General features: G+C 42.2%; 2 protein-coding genes across 5 annotated transcripts in view; one reads left to right on the forward strand and one right to left on the reverse strand.

The window, feature by feature from the left end:
• The window catches only part of lipf (lipase, gastric), a 77,080-nt gene extending 71,088 nt beyond the window's left edge, over positions 1-5,992 (forward strand). For all 3 annotated transcript variants that reach the window (XM_070876897.1, XM_070876898.1, XM_070876899.1), the window contains exon 11: positions 3,614-5,992. In XM_070876897.1, coding sequence (XP_070732998.1) covers positions 3,614-3,847 — 234 coding nt within the window. In that variant the 3' untranslated portion in view covers positions 3,848-5,992. The remainder of the gene's footprint in view (positions 1-3,613) is intronic.
• A 314-nt stretch (positions 5,993-6,306) lies between these two features.
• Positions 6,307-17,994, reverse strand: part of ankrd22 (ankyrin repeat domain 22) — a 45,870-nt gene continuing 34,182 nt past the window's right edge. For both annotated transcript variants that reach the window (XM_070875061.1, XM_070875060.1), the window contains exons 5-6: positions 17,249-17,347; positions 6,307-7,398 (exon numbers count right to left, since the gene is read on the reverse strand). In XM_070875061.1, coding sequence (XP_070731162.1) covers positions 7,321-7,398; positions 17,249-17,347 — 177 coding nt within the window. In that variant the 3' untranslated portion in view covers positions 6,307-7,320. The remainder of the gene's footprint in view (positions 7,399-17,248; positions 17,348-17,994) is intronic.

Raw genomic sequence — 17,994 nt, forward strand, 5'->3', positions numbered from 1 at the left:
CCTCCCCCCTCCTCCTTCCCCCCCCTCCCTCTCCCCTCCTCCTTCCCCCCTCCTCCTTCCCCCCTCCTTCCCCCCTCCTCCTTCCCCCCTCCTCCTTCCCGCCTCCTCCTTCCCCCCTCCCTCTCCCTCCTCCTTCCCCCCTCCCTCTCCCCTCGCTATCAGAAACACAGAGAGTGAGGGAGACACACACAGACAGACAGAGATAGAGACACTGACAGAGACTCATCGGGGGGGGGCCTTCCCAGCACGCTGTTGGAGGGCTCCCGGTGCTGCAGTCGATAAGTAGAAAATGTTTTATTTATTGATAAATTTTTAAAAAAATTTTTGATTGATTTATTGTTTGATTTATTGATGTATTTATCATTTATTATTGATGATGGCTCTTTATTTGTAAAACTGAAGTGTTTAATGTTTGTAAACTTCCCTTTAAACCTCCCCCCCCCATTCCCTACGCCTGATTTGTAACCTACGCCTGATTTTCTAAGTGTAGGCAAGGTTTTTCTGAGCGTACAAAAATCTACACTTACTCCAAACTAACTTAGAATGGAGTAAGTTTTCACTGCCTAAACTTTCAAAACGGGTGTAAGTGGCCGGACACGCCCCCTTTTGAAAAAAAAAATCTGTTCCAAACTGAAACTGTTCTAACTGACTAGAACTGGAATAAACTAACTGCCGAGAATTGCAATTTCTAAGATACTCCAATCTAAACCAGTTGCTCCAAAAAAACAGGAGACTCTCAGGCCGAAACTTGGCCCCAATATCTTGAAAACTTTGATCAGATCACCCTTAATCGTCTAAATTCTAGGGAATACAACCCTAATTTGTGTAATTTCTCCTCGTAACTTAATCCTTGAAGTCTGGGTATCATTCTGGTAAATCTATGCTGCACTCCCTCCAAGGCTAGTATATTCATCCTTGGGTATGATATCCAGACTGCTTACAGTACTCTAGGTGTGGTCTAACCAAGATTTTGTATAGCTGCAGCATAACTTCTACCCCCTTGTATTCTAGTCCTCCAGATATAAAGGCCAGCATTCCATTGACCTTTTTGATTATTTTCTGTACTTGTTCATGACATTTTAATGATCTATGTACCTGGATCCCCAGGTCTCTTTGGACCTCCACTGTTTTATGTTTTCACCACTTAGAAAATACTCTGTTCTATCCTTTTTAGGTCTAAAGTGGATGACCTCACATTTGCCCACATTGAAATTCATTTGCTACAGTTTTGCCCATTCACTTAATCTGTCGATATCCTTTTTGTAATTTTATGCTTTCATCTACACTGCCACCTATCTTTATGTCATCGGCAAATTTGGATATATGACTTACTATGCCATCATCTAAGTTGTTAATAAATACTGTAAATAGTTGAGGTCACAACACAGATCCCTGCGGGACACCTGTAGTCACATCTTGCCAATTTGTGTGCCTACCCATTATCTCTCCTGCCATTTAGCCAATTTCCTAATAAGGTCAATAATTTGCCTTCAATTCTGTGGGCTTCTACCTCAGTCTCTTATGTAGGACTTTATCAAATATCTTCTGGAAGTCCATATAAATAACATCCATAGACATTCCCCTGTCCACTACTTTAGTCACCTCCTCAAACAATTAAGTTGAGTTTTTCAGGCATGTACCACCTTTCACAAATTAATGCTGGCTCTCTCTGATCAACTGAAAATTTGAGAGGTGTTCGGTCACCCTATCCTTAATTATAGATTCTAGCAATTTCCAGACAATAGATGTTAGACTAACTGGTCTATAATTCTCTGGTTTCACTCTCTTGGCATTCTTAAATAGCAGAGTGACGTGCAATTTTCCAATCTAAAGGAACAGTTCCTGAAGCGAGAGAACTTTATTAATAATAACTTTTATTTATATAGCGCCTTTAACGTAGTAAAACGTCCCAAGGCGCTCCACAGCAGTGTTACAAGACAAAACAGCTAAATTTGACACCAAGCCAAAAAAGAAGAAATTAAGGCAGATGACAAAAAGCTTGGTTAAAGAGGTAGGTTTTAAGGAACGTCTTAAAGGAGGAAAGCAAGGCGGTGATGTTTAGAGAGGGAGTTCCAGAGCTTGGGGCCCAAACAGCTGAAGGCACGACTACCGATGGTTGAGCAGTTATAATGAGGGATGTTCAAGAGAGCAGACTTAGAAACGCAGACTTTGGAAGATTATAGTTAGGGCATCTGCAATGTGCTCACCTGCTTCCATTAAAACCTTGGGATGGAAACCATCTGGGACATTTGTCATTCTTTCGTCCCATTATTTTCTTCATTACTGTAATTTTTCTTATGTTAATTTTATTGAATCCCTGCCCCGATTCAATATTAATTTGGGCTTTCCGGCATGCTATCCTCTTCCTCTACTGTAAATACTGACGCAAAATAATTATTCAACATGTCCACCATTTCCTTATCATTGACGGTATCACCGCTTTCAGGTTTAAGGGGCCAACATTGCTCCCGATTACCCTTTTTTTCCTAATATAATTGTAAAAATTCTTTGTTGATTTTACTTTTAAAGTACAGTCACTTATTTGCAAGCAAATGTGGAAGCCATTTTGCACACAGCTAGGTCTGTAAGAAGTCCTTACTTTTTATATACAGTTTCAAAAACTGTTGTGAATAGTTTATAGAACTACTGGGGAGTTTGTTTGATACTTGTTACAATCTTATTAACCAAGGCAAAGCTGTAGAATTCTCTAATGCGGGGTTCTCAACGTTTTTGCTTCTGAGCCCCCCCCTCCTGTGTTATAAAAAAAATCCATAGACCCTCCTAATACATAATTTTTCTGTTAAAAAAAAAAGTTAGATAATTAAACATATGTATTATTTTTGTTTTACTTCCTTAATGTGAAACTTGGTGCTGGTGCTGAAGTTAAGACTGTCCCTGAAGTTGGTAGGGTTCTGCTTAAGAAATAGACTGTTGCCGAGGTTGGTAGAGTTAGACTGAAGTTAGTGGACTTTCATTGAAGTTGCTGTAGTGTTACTGAGGTTGCTGTAGTGTTACTGAGGTTGGTGAAGTGTCACTGGAGCTGATGGAATGCTGATAAGACCGATGGTGTTGCGGGCCGTATCAGCTCTCGCTTCACCTCTTGTCCATTACTAACGAGCCGAGCGGAGCATGCCCACAGCGACTGGATCCCGTCTCCTTGGCCACACGCTGGACCGATGACCGCGTGCCTCTAGGTCCAAGCAGCAGTGGGCTGCTCAAACCCTGTCTATATAGGCGGTCCATTGGTTAAGAACCCCTGCTCTAATGAACATAAACATATAGGTGGAATGCACTTGAATTTAACATTGTTAAAGTTTGACTAGATATGGACACAGAAGCACCGATTATTCTCAATTTACCTTATTTCCTGCACCTGAAAGATTGGGATGGGTAGCCTGGTTCCGATTTCACCACAATAAGAAGTTTGGAATCAGGAGAGATGCAAGAATGAATATCTGACGGTTGATTCCCTCCACATTGTCTCAGCTTTGTGCTCTCCTTGAGCAATACAATACACCTGAGACTAGGAATTGACTGCAGTTGCAAATACGTGTTAAGTTTCTTGGCTAAATTGTGGAGCTCTAATTTTCTTTGTTTTTTTCTCTTGCGTTAGTCAAAACCACCTCTATACAACATAAAAAGGATGACTGTTCCCACTGCTGTCTGGACTGGAGGAAACGATTGGCTAGCTGATCCCACTGATGTGACTATGTTACTGAACCAAGTGCCCAACCTTATTTACTACAAGGAAATCCCTGATTGGGAACATCTGGATTTTATCTGGGGCATGGATGCTCCAGAGCGCATGTACAACGAAATCATTGATCTCATGAAAAAGTATCAGTGAGCCTGGGACAGTCTGATATAAAGCATTTTAAAACTGGAGTTAAATACACTCCTTTTTAAGTGTTTCTTTTTTTAATCTTTTCCCCTTTCAGCTGCATTTTATGGATCTTAAATGGTCTTAAATGATTTTTTTAAAAAGAGACTATATACCAGAATTAAAATGATTAAAGTTTTAGTACTTTGATGCCCAGATCGTGGCTGAGCCCTGTCTTTAAGCAAGAAGTGAGTGAGTGCCTAATCCCATATGCTGACAAACTCCTAATCACAGCCACAGTGCTATGGGTAACCATTGGACTGAGGCTTGATTCTTCTTTACAGACAGGAGAAAATATTTGGGAGTGATCCTAGTCAAATCAACATCAACGGAGGTTCGGGAACTGCTGCTCATCTCCTTCTGCCACTTATCAGACTGTTGAGACCAGAAAATTTATAAAGATTTTTTTGACTTGATCTTACCCTAACATCTAGAAATGCTATGAATCAAATCAGGCAAGTTATCCTACTGCAGCTTTGGATAAAGCCATACAATATATTAAATACAGCCCGTTTTTAAAAAAAAAAAGCAAGCTTTTCCAGTGGACTTTTTTCTTTGTTTTATTGCCCTTCCCTTGTTGCCCTGAGTGCCTTCTTGAACTGCTGCAGTCCTTGTGGAGATGGTGTTAGGTAGGGAATTCTTGACCCAGCAATAATGAAGGAATGGCGATATATGTCCAAGTCGGGATGGTGTGTGAATTCCTTGAAGAGGCCTTAATTGTAGGTGCATTTACATGGTTCCTTTTCAAATATACAATTTAAAGAACATTTTCTGTTCACAGATTGAACTTTATCCACTGAATTTCTTTAACCTAACACTGTGTTTTGCTACATGAGCTTAACTGCAAGAGCATGGTATTATTTTGATACTTGTATTGCTAGTTTAAATCTGGTTGAAGAAAGAGTTTAATGAAATTGGTTTGATTTTTGAATGTTGACTTTGCAACTGCATGCTTTATTTGAAGTTAAAAGTCACATTGCCCGAGACAATCTACAGCTCATGTTATTTACAATCCTTAATTTAAATGATTGCATTGGCAAAAAAATGACTTTGCATTACTGGGAGTGGACTGTGGTAAGATTCAGCTACACTTGGCTTGCTGTTGCTGCCACCCAAATACTTGGCCTCCCTTTGAGCTGAAAATATGACTTGTACCATGTGTGTGAGCTTGTGCTTTTGGAAATTATTCCTCGTACAAACCAACATTCTCAGGAAATGAAAATATAAATCTGTTGCAGTCAATTGGTGTTTCAGGTCTAATTTTGAATGTACATTTAATGGCACTATTTGGATTCAGAACCCATAGGATTAATCTTTCACATGAAACATATAGTAGCAAATGTTCCTGTGCACATTGAAGTATGTGCTTAATGTGACCATGAGCTGCAGACAGCTAGACCATCTTACTGATGATGACTCCGTTCCAAACATTTTCAATCGTGAGAATTGAGTCGACTTGACCACAGAAGATGGATCTGGTTAGTTTAGGTGCTAGTGATTTTACAAAAGCAAACTTCAGTTGAATAAATTGTGCAACCATCTATGTATGTATTTACACACAGATGGGAGTACATGGTTGGCTTTTCTTCCTGAAAAACACCTGGCCATAGCTCTATTTCACACTTTGTTCTTAACATATAAAATTAGCCAGACAACTTGGTGGTTTTAATGCCTGTGGATTTGCTGTATCCTGCAGTTACCAGCACTATGATGTGGTCAGTTAATTACATCAACACAGGAATGTACAGCACTAGACAGTTGACCCTTTGTGGGTGGCTCGAAGTTCACACAACAATAGCAAATAGAAGTATATATTTTTTAACTAACAGCAATAATTTTCAAGGAATGTTTCTATGCTAAAGATTAATTAACCTGGTTTTAAAAAAAAACTGATGGACAACAGCCTATGGGTCCTGTCTTTGGGTTTCAGGAGTATGTGCTTTTTTGAAAATCTGCCCATGTATGCGTGTATAATATAATATAATATAGGAAGACTGCTCATGATTTGAAAGCTATTAAACTTATCTGCACATTGTTTTTTTACATACCTTGTCACAGTTGTCTCGCTAATACAATGGAACCATTTCAATAAAGAATTTATTTTACTTCCAACACTTGATTGATTTTTTTTCCCTAGATCTTAAAGCAAAGATTGTATTGTGCTTTCAATTTCATATATATGTATAAAAATATGATTTTAAAAATATAGGAATAAGGCTCAAATATTGAGTGAAGTAGTGTTTTTCAGGGGGAGGGTGTGTAATTGATGCTTTTGGAGATCCTAGCTGTGAATTTGTCCCTCCTTCAGGTAGCTTTCATAAGACCCTCGGGATCGTGCTGCTCTACTCATAGCTGTGAAAAATCTGAATTTCCCAATATTGTGCAGGGTGCACAGAATTTATTACACAAAAGATACTCTTTAAAAACCATTTTAATAAAGGTAGTTTGTATCACAGGTAGGTCTTACAACAAAGAAACTCACAGGACAGTTGGGCCAGGAGGCTGGTAATAACTTGCATCTAGTAGGACCCATCCCTTGTTGGATGGTCAAGGTAACAGAGCATCAGTGTCCAATCTGTAAGCAAGTTTAGTTAGAAATCTTCCCATGTCTACAGCAACTATATTTTCAGAAAAAAAGACTAAAGTTGGAAGTGGTGATTGAAGAACACTGCTATTCAAAGATTGATTGCAATGGTAGCAAAGTAGGTAATTTAATTTTACATTTTCACTTTCATCCTCCATAGGAGCATTTAATAGTATTTAGGGAGGGCCGGATGGACCTGCCAAACTTAGATCAATTTCAGTTTCTAGATCTAATCAATGCTGAAAAGGGATGATAGTTAATAAGTACCAAGAAAGCCCAGATGGAAATGAGAGACAACGAGGGGTAACCTGCTATAATCTCCACCCCAGCAGTGACCACTTGAAAGAAAAAAAACTTGCATTTATATGATGTCTTTTACAATCCCAGGATATCCCAATGAAGTACTTTAAGTATAGTCAGTTGTAATGTAGAAAAAGCAACAGCCAATTCCCACAAACAGCAATGAAATAAATGACCAGATAATTAAAATAATGTTGGCTGAGAGATAATTAGCCAGTAGAACACTTCAGCTCTTCTAATAGTGCAGTGGGATCTTTTACATCCACCCGAGGGGGGCAGACAGGGCCGAGGTTTAATGTCTCATCCAAAAGGCAGCACCACCAACAGTACTGCACTGAAGTGTCAGCCTAGATTATCTGCTCAAGTCTGGAGTAGGCCTTAAACCCACAACCTTCTGACTCTGATGAGAAGCTACCACACGGAGGCACAACTGACACTTTGCAGCAAGTAGGCGAAATGGTGTAAAGTCAGACTCCAATTCATTTCTCAAAGTATACAAAAGCATCCTATTTATTTGCTACATACAAAACAAACAAATTGATGATTCCAGAACTTCCTACGATTCTTTCCGTAGTATAGAGACAATTTTTGGAAACTTTAGTTGTGTGGCAATATCCAGGGGAGTTTCTCCATGCTAAAAAAAAAAATGCAATGTATATATAAAAGTCAATTCAATAAATACTTCCAATTATTTATATATTGAACCAGAAAAGCTGTAAATGGTTATTAGTTTGATTTAAGTAGCTTATTTCAGAGGGTACTGCAATGATTGTTGTGCTACATTTTTTTATAAATGAATGAATAGACTCATGTGAAAACTTACATCCCCTTTAATATGGGTGATACTTAGTAACGGGAGTGAAACTACAATTGAGTTGGAATGACCGTGAAGCACAACTCCACCCATTTTCTGGAGTACACTGGTCCTAGCATCAATGTTTGGAAAAGGTTAGCGCAATGGTGACCTATTATAACTGCATAACAAGTGGAAGCTAGAGAGAGAATTGTTTAAGGCTGGATCTTGAAGCAACTATTATATAAGCGGAATGGACCTTTATTCTGCCAGGTGGCTTATGCTAAACTAAACTGCAATATAAAACAAAACTTGGTTCCAAAGGAGGAGTGGACAAGCAGATCTGAATAGAATGCCTGGTTTGTTTCAAGACTCAATGTTATAACCACATTTTCCCTCAGACACACAATGGAGAATTTGGTACCATAACTTAAATCCCAATCAATCTCATTAGTTTAAGACCCCCTCCATTAGTGCCCAGCACAATGATTTGTGAACGGATGGTAGACCAAACACATCCAGAAGAGAGTAATTGTTTTGGGTTCGTAGAAACCTGTCTGTTCAAAGGGATCATAACTTAAGTGTGGGAACATTTAGATCCCAATCTGGTATCCAGGAGTGAATGAACGAGTTTCTATGCATCCATCTAGCAGATGGTGTCCCCCAAGAGACCAAACAGTCACTACAAATTGTTATCATTTTCTGATCAAATCTGGCAGTAGCATTACTTACAAGGGTCAATCAGCCCAATTAACTGCTTGTTCAGGCATTTGAAATTTTTACCAGCAGCTAAATGACAATGTAATATGTATTCAGTGGTAAATAAATGACACCCACCCCAAACTCTTAAGAGTTCAATTATACTCTCAATTTTATATCCTGCCAAAATGTTTGCTTCACAGCAATGCAAAAATGACCATATGACTGCAGGGCAGAGACTTCCACTCAAAGGCCGCAATTTCACCACCTGTGTTGAGTAGGTGGCAGGTTCCGACCCCGCTCCCATCTTCATCGAGCTCTCCAAGTAGTTTTAACATAATGGAACCCTGCTCTGCGAGGTTCTCGGCCAATTAAAAGGAAGCGGATCTGATGACATCAGCTGGTTTCCTTAAAGAAACCATGTCCACATTCATTTTGACGGTTGTGCTGTCAATGTTTTGCAGCATTGAGGTACTGCAAACATGGATGACCACTGCAGAGGTGCATGGCTGACCCAGGCTCTCCCATGACTCCATATGCTTATGGACCGAGTCACAGCATGTAGGTTCTCTTCCCTTATGAGCAGAAGAGACAGGATACCAATGCAGCCTGTTTGCACATTGCACATTGCACAGACGGGCACAAGGATGTTGTCAGGAGGACCTGGCTGCTGTGGCACAAACCTTTCAATTATCTCAGTGGATCACGACACTTTACTGCAAAGCCACAGTGAACCTCATCCTGCTGTGACACTCATCACTTCTCTGCCTTCACTTTCCTACCCCTACCCCTGCACGTCCTTACACCAACTTGCCTTGCACCTCCACCCATCCCTGTGTCTCTCAGCTACAGTACCACATCCCCATCTCACTAACCCTTCACACTCACCCTCATCCTTGTCCAATCCAACCAACTAACACACAAGGGTAGACACTTGGGTGTTATCGCCAATGCTGATGTAAAGTTTCTGGTAATGTGTTGTCAAACATTGAAATCTTTATTTTTCAACACTTTGCCTTCTTGGACAGATCTGTGTGCACCTTTGCAAGGTGAGTTGCAGTGAATGGTGAGACAACAGTACCACCCCAATGGTGATGTGTGTGAAAGAAATAGCCTCAGCATTGTAGGGATGCTTTATGGTGTGGGGTGGTGCCAACTGGTACATAATGTGGCAGTCAGGGTGTACAGCATCAAGTGGTAAATGTGGCCATGGTGAGGCCATCCCTGGCAGCAATGTGTTTGGGTGCTGACGATGCCCTGTTGTAGGGCTTGAAAACCTCACTTGAAAATTAGTAATAACTTTCCAAAGAAACTTCTGTATAAAAGTACCCAGTATAAGGCCCAGGAAATTGAACTCTGATTAACCTTTTTAAACATTCTATATAAATGCACATGTAAAACACGAAAGCTATAACTACTAACTTTCTGTAATCTGCAAAAACTTCTGGTGACTTCTATTTACAGCCTTTCATACTTCATATTAAGGATTTTAAATCAGCACAAACAGAGAAACCCCAACACAATAGAAGCGATACAGACTAAAAAAACCTTTGTAGAAATATAAACACCGATACTGACTATATAAAATGTAAGAACTATAATCAATGAAACACAGTGAAGTCCATGATAGTGCTAGACTATAGACAATAAACCAGTTTCCAAAGTGCTAATGCGTGTTCAAGGAAGCTATAGATCATCAAAAGAAGGATTTGATGATGTGGCAGGTAGCCATGGAAACACGAGAAAAGGCCGGGACAAATCTCAGACGACGGAGCAAGCAAACAGCAGTAGTCAGAGAAGGTTGACCTGGTCAGTCATCAGAAGTTGCGCTCCACGAACCCATCAGACTACCGGGTCGATAGTGAGTGCGCAGGGAAACCGAGGCAGAGACTCAGTCTTTACTGAGTAGAGTGGGAACACGGCTGCAGTCAAGGAAGGGTGACCTGGTCAGTCTTCAGAAGACGCACATCATGGCCAGTCAGTGGACCACTGGGATGATCGTGAACACGCTGGTATCTATAATGTAGCGTAGTAGCTCAAGGAACAGACTGATAACTGTGTACTGATCAACATTACACCTAAGACTGCCACGCAAAGTGGGGACTATACTTAGAAACATAGAAACAGAGAAAATAGGTGCAGGAGCAGGCCATTCAGCCCTTCTAGCCTGCACCGCCATTCAATGAGTTCATGGCTGAACATGAAACTTCAGTACCCCCTTCCTGCTTTCTCGCCTTCTCGCCATACCCCTTGATCCCCCGAGTAGTAAGGACTTCATCTAACTCCCTTTTGAATATATTTAGTGAATTGGCCTCAACTACTTTCTGTGGTAGAGAATTCCACAGGTTCACCACTCTCTGGGTGAAGAAGTTTCTCCTCATCTCGGTCCTAAATGGCTTAGCCCTTATCCTTAGACTGTGACCCCTGGTTCTGGACTTCCCCAACATTGGGAACATTCTTCCTGCATCTAACCTGTCTAAACCCGTCAGAATTTTAAACGTTTCTATGAGGTCCCCTCTCATTCTTCTGAACTCCAGTGAATACAAGCCCAGTTGATTCAGTCTTTCTTGATAGGTCAGTCCCACCATCCCGGGAATCAGTCTGGTGAATCTTCGCTGCACTCCCTCAATAGCAAGAATGTCCTTCCTCAAGTTAAGAGACCAAAACTGTACACAATACTCCAGGTGTGGCCTCACCAAGGCCCTGTACAACTGTAGCAACACCTCCCTGCCCCTGTACTCAAATCCCCTCGCTATGAAGGCCAACATGCCATTTGCTTTCTTAAGCGCCTGCTGTACCTACATGCCAACCTTCAATGACTGATGTACCATGACACCCAGGTCTCGTTACACCTCCCCTTTTCCTAATCTGTCACCATTCAGATAATAGTCTGTCTCTCTGTTTTTACCATCAAAGTGGATAACCTCACATTTATCCACATTATACTTCATCTGCCATGCATTTGCCCACTCACCTAACCTATCCAAGTCACTCTGCAGCCTCATAGCATCCTCCTCGTAGCTCACATTGCCACCCAACTTAGTGTCATCCGCAAATTTGGAGATACTACATTTAATCCCCTCGTCTAAATCATTCATGTACAATGTAAACAGCTGGGGCCCCAGCACAGAACCTTGTGGTACCCCACTAGTCACTGCCTGCCATTCTGAAAAGTACCCATTTACTCCTACTCTTTGCTTCCTGTCTGACAACCAGTTCTCAATCCACGTCAGCACACTACCCCCAATCCCATGTGCTTTAACTTTGCACATTAATCTCTTGTGTGGGACCTTGTCGAAAGCCTTCTGAAAGTCCAAATATACCACATCAACTGGTTCTCCTTTGTCCACTTTACTGGAAACATCCTCAAAAAATTCCAGAAGATTTGTCAAGCATGATTTCCCTTTCACAAATCCATGCTGACTTGGACCTATCATGTCACCATTTTCCAAATGCGCTGCTATGACATCCTTAATAATTGATTGCATCATTTTACCCACTACTGAGGTCAGGCTGACCGGTCTATAATTCCGTGTTTTCTCTCTCCCTCCTTTTTTTAAAAAAAGTGGGGTTACATTGGATCAGTTCCTATCGAGTGGAGGGTAGCCAGAGTCAATGGAATGTTGGAAAATGACTGTCAATGCATCCGCTATTTCCAAGGCCACCTCCTTAAGTACTCTGGGATGCAGTCCATCAGGCCCTGGGGATTTATCGGCCTTCAATCCCATCAATTTCCCCAACACAATTTCCCGACTAATAAAGATTTCCCTCAGTTCCTCCTCCTTACTAGACCCTCTGACCCCTTTTATATCTGGAAGGTTGTTTGTGTCCTCCATAGTGAATACCGAACCAAAGTACTTGTGTCTTGTCATTATTTTCCAGAATCGAACTCATAGAAACATAGAAACATAGAAAATAGGTGCAGGAGTAGGCCATTCGGCCCTTCTAGCCTGCACCGCCATTCAATGAGTTCATGGCTGAACATGCAACTTCAGTACCCCATTCCTGCTTTCTCACCATACCCCTTGATTCCCCTAGTAGTAAGGACTTCATCTAACTCCTTTTTGAATATATTTAGTGAATTGGCCTCAACAACTTTCTGTGGTAGAGAATTCCACAGGTTCACCACTCTCTGGGTGAAGAAATTCCTCCTCATCTCAGTCCTAAATGGCTTCCCCCTTATCCTTAGACTGCGTCCCCTGGTTCTGGACTTCCCCAACATTGGGAACATTCTTCCTGCATCTAACCTGTCTAACCCCGTCAGAATTTTAAACGTTTCTATGAGGTCCCCTCTCATTCTTCTGAACTCCAGTGAATACAAGCCCAGTTGATCCAGTCTTTCTTGATAGGTCAGTCCCGCCATCCCGGGAATCAGTCTGGTGAACCTTCGCTGCACTCCCTCAATAGCAAGAATGTCCTTCCTCAGGTTAGGAGACCAAAACTGTACACAATACTCCAGGTGTGGCCTCACCAAGGCCCTGTACAATTGTAGCAACACCTCCCTGCCCTTGTACTCAAATCCCCTCGCTATGAAGGCCAACATGCCATTTGCTTTCTTAACCGCCTGCTGTACCTGCATGCCAACCTTCAATGACTGATGTACCATGACACCCAGGTCTCGTTGCACCTCTCCTTTTCCTAATCTGTCACCATTCAGATAATAGTCTGTCTCTCTGTTTTTACCACCAAAGTGGATAACCTCACATTTATCCACATTATACTTTATCTGCCATGCATTTGCCCACTCACCTAACCTATCCAAGTCGCTCTGCAGCCTCATAGAATCCTCCTTGCAGCTCACACTGCCACCCAACTTAGTGTCATCCGCAAATTTGGAGATACTACATTTAATCCCCTCGTCTAAATCATTAATGTACAGTGTAAACAGCTGGGGCCCCAGCACAGAACCTTGCGGTACCCCACTAGTCACTGCCTGCCATTCTGAAAAGTCCCCATTTACTCCTACTCTTTGCTTCCTGTCTGACAACCAGTTCTCAATCCATGTCAGCACACTACCCCCAATCCCATGTGCTTTAACTTTGCACATTAATCTCTTGTGTGGGACCTTGTCGAAAGCCTTCTGAAAGTCCAAATATACCACATCGACTGGTTCTCCCTTGTCCACTCTACTGGAAACATCCTCAAAAAATTCCAGAAGATTTGTCAAGCATGATTTCCCTTTCACAAATCCATGCTGACTTGGACCTATCATATTACCTCTTTCCAAATGCACTGCGATGACATCCTTAATAATTGATTCCATCATTTTACCCACTACCGATGTCAGGCTGACCGGTCTGTAATTCCCTGTTTTCTCTCTCCCTCCTTTTTTAAAAAGTGGGGTTACATTGGCTACCCTCCACTCCATAGGAACTGATCCAGAGTCAATGGAATGTTGGAAAATGACTGTCAATGCATCCACTATTTCCAAGGCCACCTCCTTAAGTACTCTGGGATGTAGTCCATCAGGACCTGGGGATTTATCGGCCTTCAATCCCATCAATTTCCCCAACACAATTTCCCGACTAATAAGGATTTCACTCAGTTCCTCCTCCTTACTAGACCCTCCGACCCCTTTTATATCCGGAAGGTTGTTTGTGTCCTCCTCAGTGAATACCGAACCAAAGTACTTGTTCAATTGGTCCGCCATTTCTTTGTTCCCCGTTATGACTTCCCCTGATTCTGACTGCAGGGGACCTACGTTTGTCTTTACTAACCTTTTTCTCTTTACATATCTATAGAAACTTTTGCAATCCGTCTTAATGTTCCCTGCAAGCTTCTTCTCGTACTCCATTTTCCCTGCCCTAATCAAACCCTTTGTCCTCCTCTGCTGAGTTCTAAATTTCTCCCAGTCCCCGGGTTCTCTGCTATTTCTGGCCAATTTGTATGCCACTTCCTTGGCTTTAATGCTATCCCTGATTTCCCTTGATAGCCACGGTTGAGCCACCTTCCCTTTTTTATTTTTACGACAGACAGGAATGTACAATTGTTGTAGTTCATCCATGCGGTCTCTAAATGTCTGCCATTGCCCATCCACAGTCAACCCCTTCAGTATCATTCGCCAATCTATCCTAGCCAATTCACGCCTCATACCTTCAAAGTTACCCTTCTTTAAGTTCTGGACCATGGTCTCTGAATTAACTGTTTCATTCTCCATCCTAATGCAGAATTCCACCATATTATGGTCACTCTTCCCCAAGGGGCCTCGCACAACGAGATTGCTAATTAATCCTCTCTCATTACACAACACCCAGTCTAAGATGGCCTCCCCCCTAGTTGGTTCCTCGACATATTGGTCTAAAAAACCATCCCTTATGCACTCCAGGAAATCCTCCTCTACCGTATTGCTTCCAGTTTGGTTAACCCAATCTATGTGCATATTAAAGTCACCCATTATAACTGCTGCACCTTTATTGCACGCACCCCTAATTTCATGTTTGATGCCCTCCCCAACATCACTACTACTGTTTGGAGGTCTGTACACCACTCCCACTAACGTTTTTTGTCCTTGTAGCCGGTAGTGTTAACATTGTTCTTGCCCGCTACAAATTAATCCGGGACAAAACCATCATCCTACACTGTAGCATCAGGTGATTGCGGAGAAGGTTGGTGATGCTAGTGTGTTTAGTGGTGTTGGGGCTGATCGTAGTGGGACTCTGAGGACCAAAGTGAGATTTTTTTCAAGGACACCGATGCTGATGGAATAGATGGCAGGTGAGGTTAAGATGACAGAAGTGATCTGTCAGTGGTGAGAGGCTGCTTCAAGGAGATGACCCTGGATAGAGAGTTCACTGCAAATACTTAAAACCTCCATAAAGCTGAAAAGTGTATTCCAAATCCTACACGTGCTAGCTTCTTTGATTGGAAATTGAACAGCTTTTAAATGGTAGTTTTCAATACCACTTCTGCAATTGTCAACTAGTCAAACCAATCCAGAGTTGTTGAGAACCCGACACACTCACCTGACGGGACACCTGGGGGACAGGAACCTTGTAAAAATAAAACTTGGGGAAAATCCTTTGGACCTGGTAAAACGCTGCTTAAATAGCTTTGAGCAGCTTCTTAACTAACACAATTGCCTGACGTGGCGCTTAGTGCCAGCACTTTGTAAATTCACAAGGAGACGGGTTCAGAGTGGATTTCTGCCCTGCTGTCAATCGTGGCCATTTTGACAGCAGGCCCGCCTCCAAACTCACACTCAGAGGGCTGGGAAGATTCCAGTCAAAGAAACTGCCTCACACCATTCTGTTCCAGTACGAGTGGGACTAGACACGGGTTATATAGTCACTTTTGTACTTCTTTCTGGAAACCATCTCACACTTCTTTGGTTTGAATTAAACTGGCGAGGCGTTATGCCAGCTTTTAAGTTGCTTACTGAGGCATAGGAACAGGAGGCGGCCACTTAGCCCCTCGAGCTTGTTCTGCATTCAATTACATCATGGCTGATCAGTACTTCAACTCCATTTGTCTGCCTTTGTTCCATACCCGTCAATACCCTTGCCCAGCAAAAATTCTTTATAATCTTAAGCTGTGTTTTTTTTTTAAACATTGAAAATGTGCTATCAAAACATTAACATTTCTGGTTGAGGAGCAGAACTCTGGGCAAACATGCATAACTCTCTGGCCAGAGTGTTCAATTTGAAGCCAGGCCGTATAAATCAAGTCCTGCATGGTTTGAATCGATGCTGTATGCACTGCTCTCCAAATCTTTTTGCAAATCTGCCACATTAAGATTTAAAATTTTATACATTAAGTTACACACAGTTACAGCTTTTCTAGTCAATTTTATTAAGTAGTCAAATCTGTAGTAATTAAAAAGATCTGAAACAGGCCTAGCAATTAGAAAAGCTGTAGCCGGGACCACGAAGGGAGCCAGTGACGCAATCCCATATCTTCCCGCTTCAGAAGTGCTTACCCAAGCACCAGAAATCATGGCAGGAAGGATAAAACCATTGGCCTTGATCAGATACTGACCAACAACCAAGAAATGCAAGTTACACAGATTGCGGGGGTGAAATTGGATAATGCCAGCCTACCAGCACGAACCGATCCCCACAAGCCAGAATGGGTAGGGCTGATGCGTACTCAATATTGGGCCAGGGGCCTCATTTAAATGAGACGGGTGAGCTGTGGACGCCTTGCTGTACTTGTCCTAGGAAGCTCGCCGGCGAAGCAGATTTAAATTTCGGGTCGCTGGCTGCGGCCCTCAGGGAGGCCCTGGGAGGGGTGTGAAGGTGATCGGGGGGGATGGTGACTGGCTTCTGGACTCTCGTGGAACCGGAGAGTAGCACTCCTGCTCATCCAGGATTCACATTCAAATAACTTTTTAAAAAACATTACCTTTTAGGTGGCGGTCTCGTTAGGCCACGCGTAAACATTGACATCCCGAACCAGCTACAAGGCACCCACTTTCGGGAAGGGGGCCTGGAATGGGCATTAGATCCTTTGTATATCCAAATAGGAGGCCTACCGCCGGTTTCAGGCACAGGCCCCGGACACCTATACTTCAGCCTTTACCAATGTGGCGGATGCACACTGCCACTAAATTTGCGTATGCATTCTGGCCGCCTTATTGGAAGCTTAGGCACCTGTAAAATGGCGTGGCATAAACAAATTTCCAGGTCTATAGGTTTTAGTCACTAGTATCCAATTTCAGTTGCTTCAGGAGCTCCTGTTAATCTAATGGCATGGACAAACAAACAAACTTTGGCCTCCTCATATCAACACTGTTCTTTGATTGAAAAGACAGGGTTTACACTAACCACTATTGGTTTGAATGTAAGCTTTACGATTCTACTGCAACACACAGAATTCACCAACTTGATAATATTGCATTGGGGGTGGGGGGGAAGGAGAGATTCTCAGCTCTGGGCCCGTGTCCTCCAGAGAAGTTAAAATGTGGCACCGAAGTTAACTTGAACCCTTCTGATCCAATATCAGAATATATGTGGTAGAACATACGACACCTTAATTAGCCACGCCAAATGTTTACCTTGTTAGCAATGGATGCATCTGCATTTGCTTTAACGAGAATAGAAACAGTCCTGTTATTTTTCATTCGACAAGCGTAGTGGAGAGCCGAGTTACCTTTCTGTAATGAGATTAAAACCCAGCAAGTTATACAGGTACACAAAACCCACAATGTTCTGACTGCGCCAACACCACTCCCACGGGACCAAGTCTCAGCAAAAAGTGAGCACCCAGTGCAAAAGACAAAATTGCTACGCTGCAAAATTCACACCATTCAGTATATCTATAAACAGAAGCACTGGGAAAGGACAAGAAATTACTTATTACATTTGAGTAAATTCTAATGTAACAGAGGTAGGAGGCTTGAAAAATTAAAGCTATCCATTCCATATTTTTTTTGTTTAAAAGGAACAATTTTTGGGGTCTAAAATATCAGTCTTCTGTGACAAACAGGATTCCATCCTGTTTCATGTTACATTTCCAGGTTTAGATCAGTCAAGTTTAGCAAGGACAGGATTCTGGCATTTATCCTTTGGACTCTAGATCCTTTAAGCAAAGCAAACATACACCCGTGTGTGAGAGCAGTACATAATGACCAGTTTAAACTGGTTTCTGGCAGTTACTTCTGGTGTTGACGGACTGGGAGCAGGTCAGCGAGCACAGAGGTGATGGGTGAACGAGACTTGGTGGCAGTTAGGATAAGGCAGCAGAGTTTTTGATGAGCTCAAGTTTATGGAGGTGTAAGATGGGAGGATGCCAAGAGAGCGT

The sequence above is a fragment of the Pristiophorus japonicus genome, chromosome 3 (genome assembly GCF_044704955.1).
Source record: "Pristiophorus japonicus isolate sPriJap1 chromosome 3, sPriJap1.hap1, whole genome shotgun sequence".
In the NCBI taxonomy this organism is placed as follows: Eukaryota; Metazoa; Chordata; class Chondrichthyes; family Pristiophoridae; genus Pristiophorus; species Pristiophorus japonicus.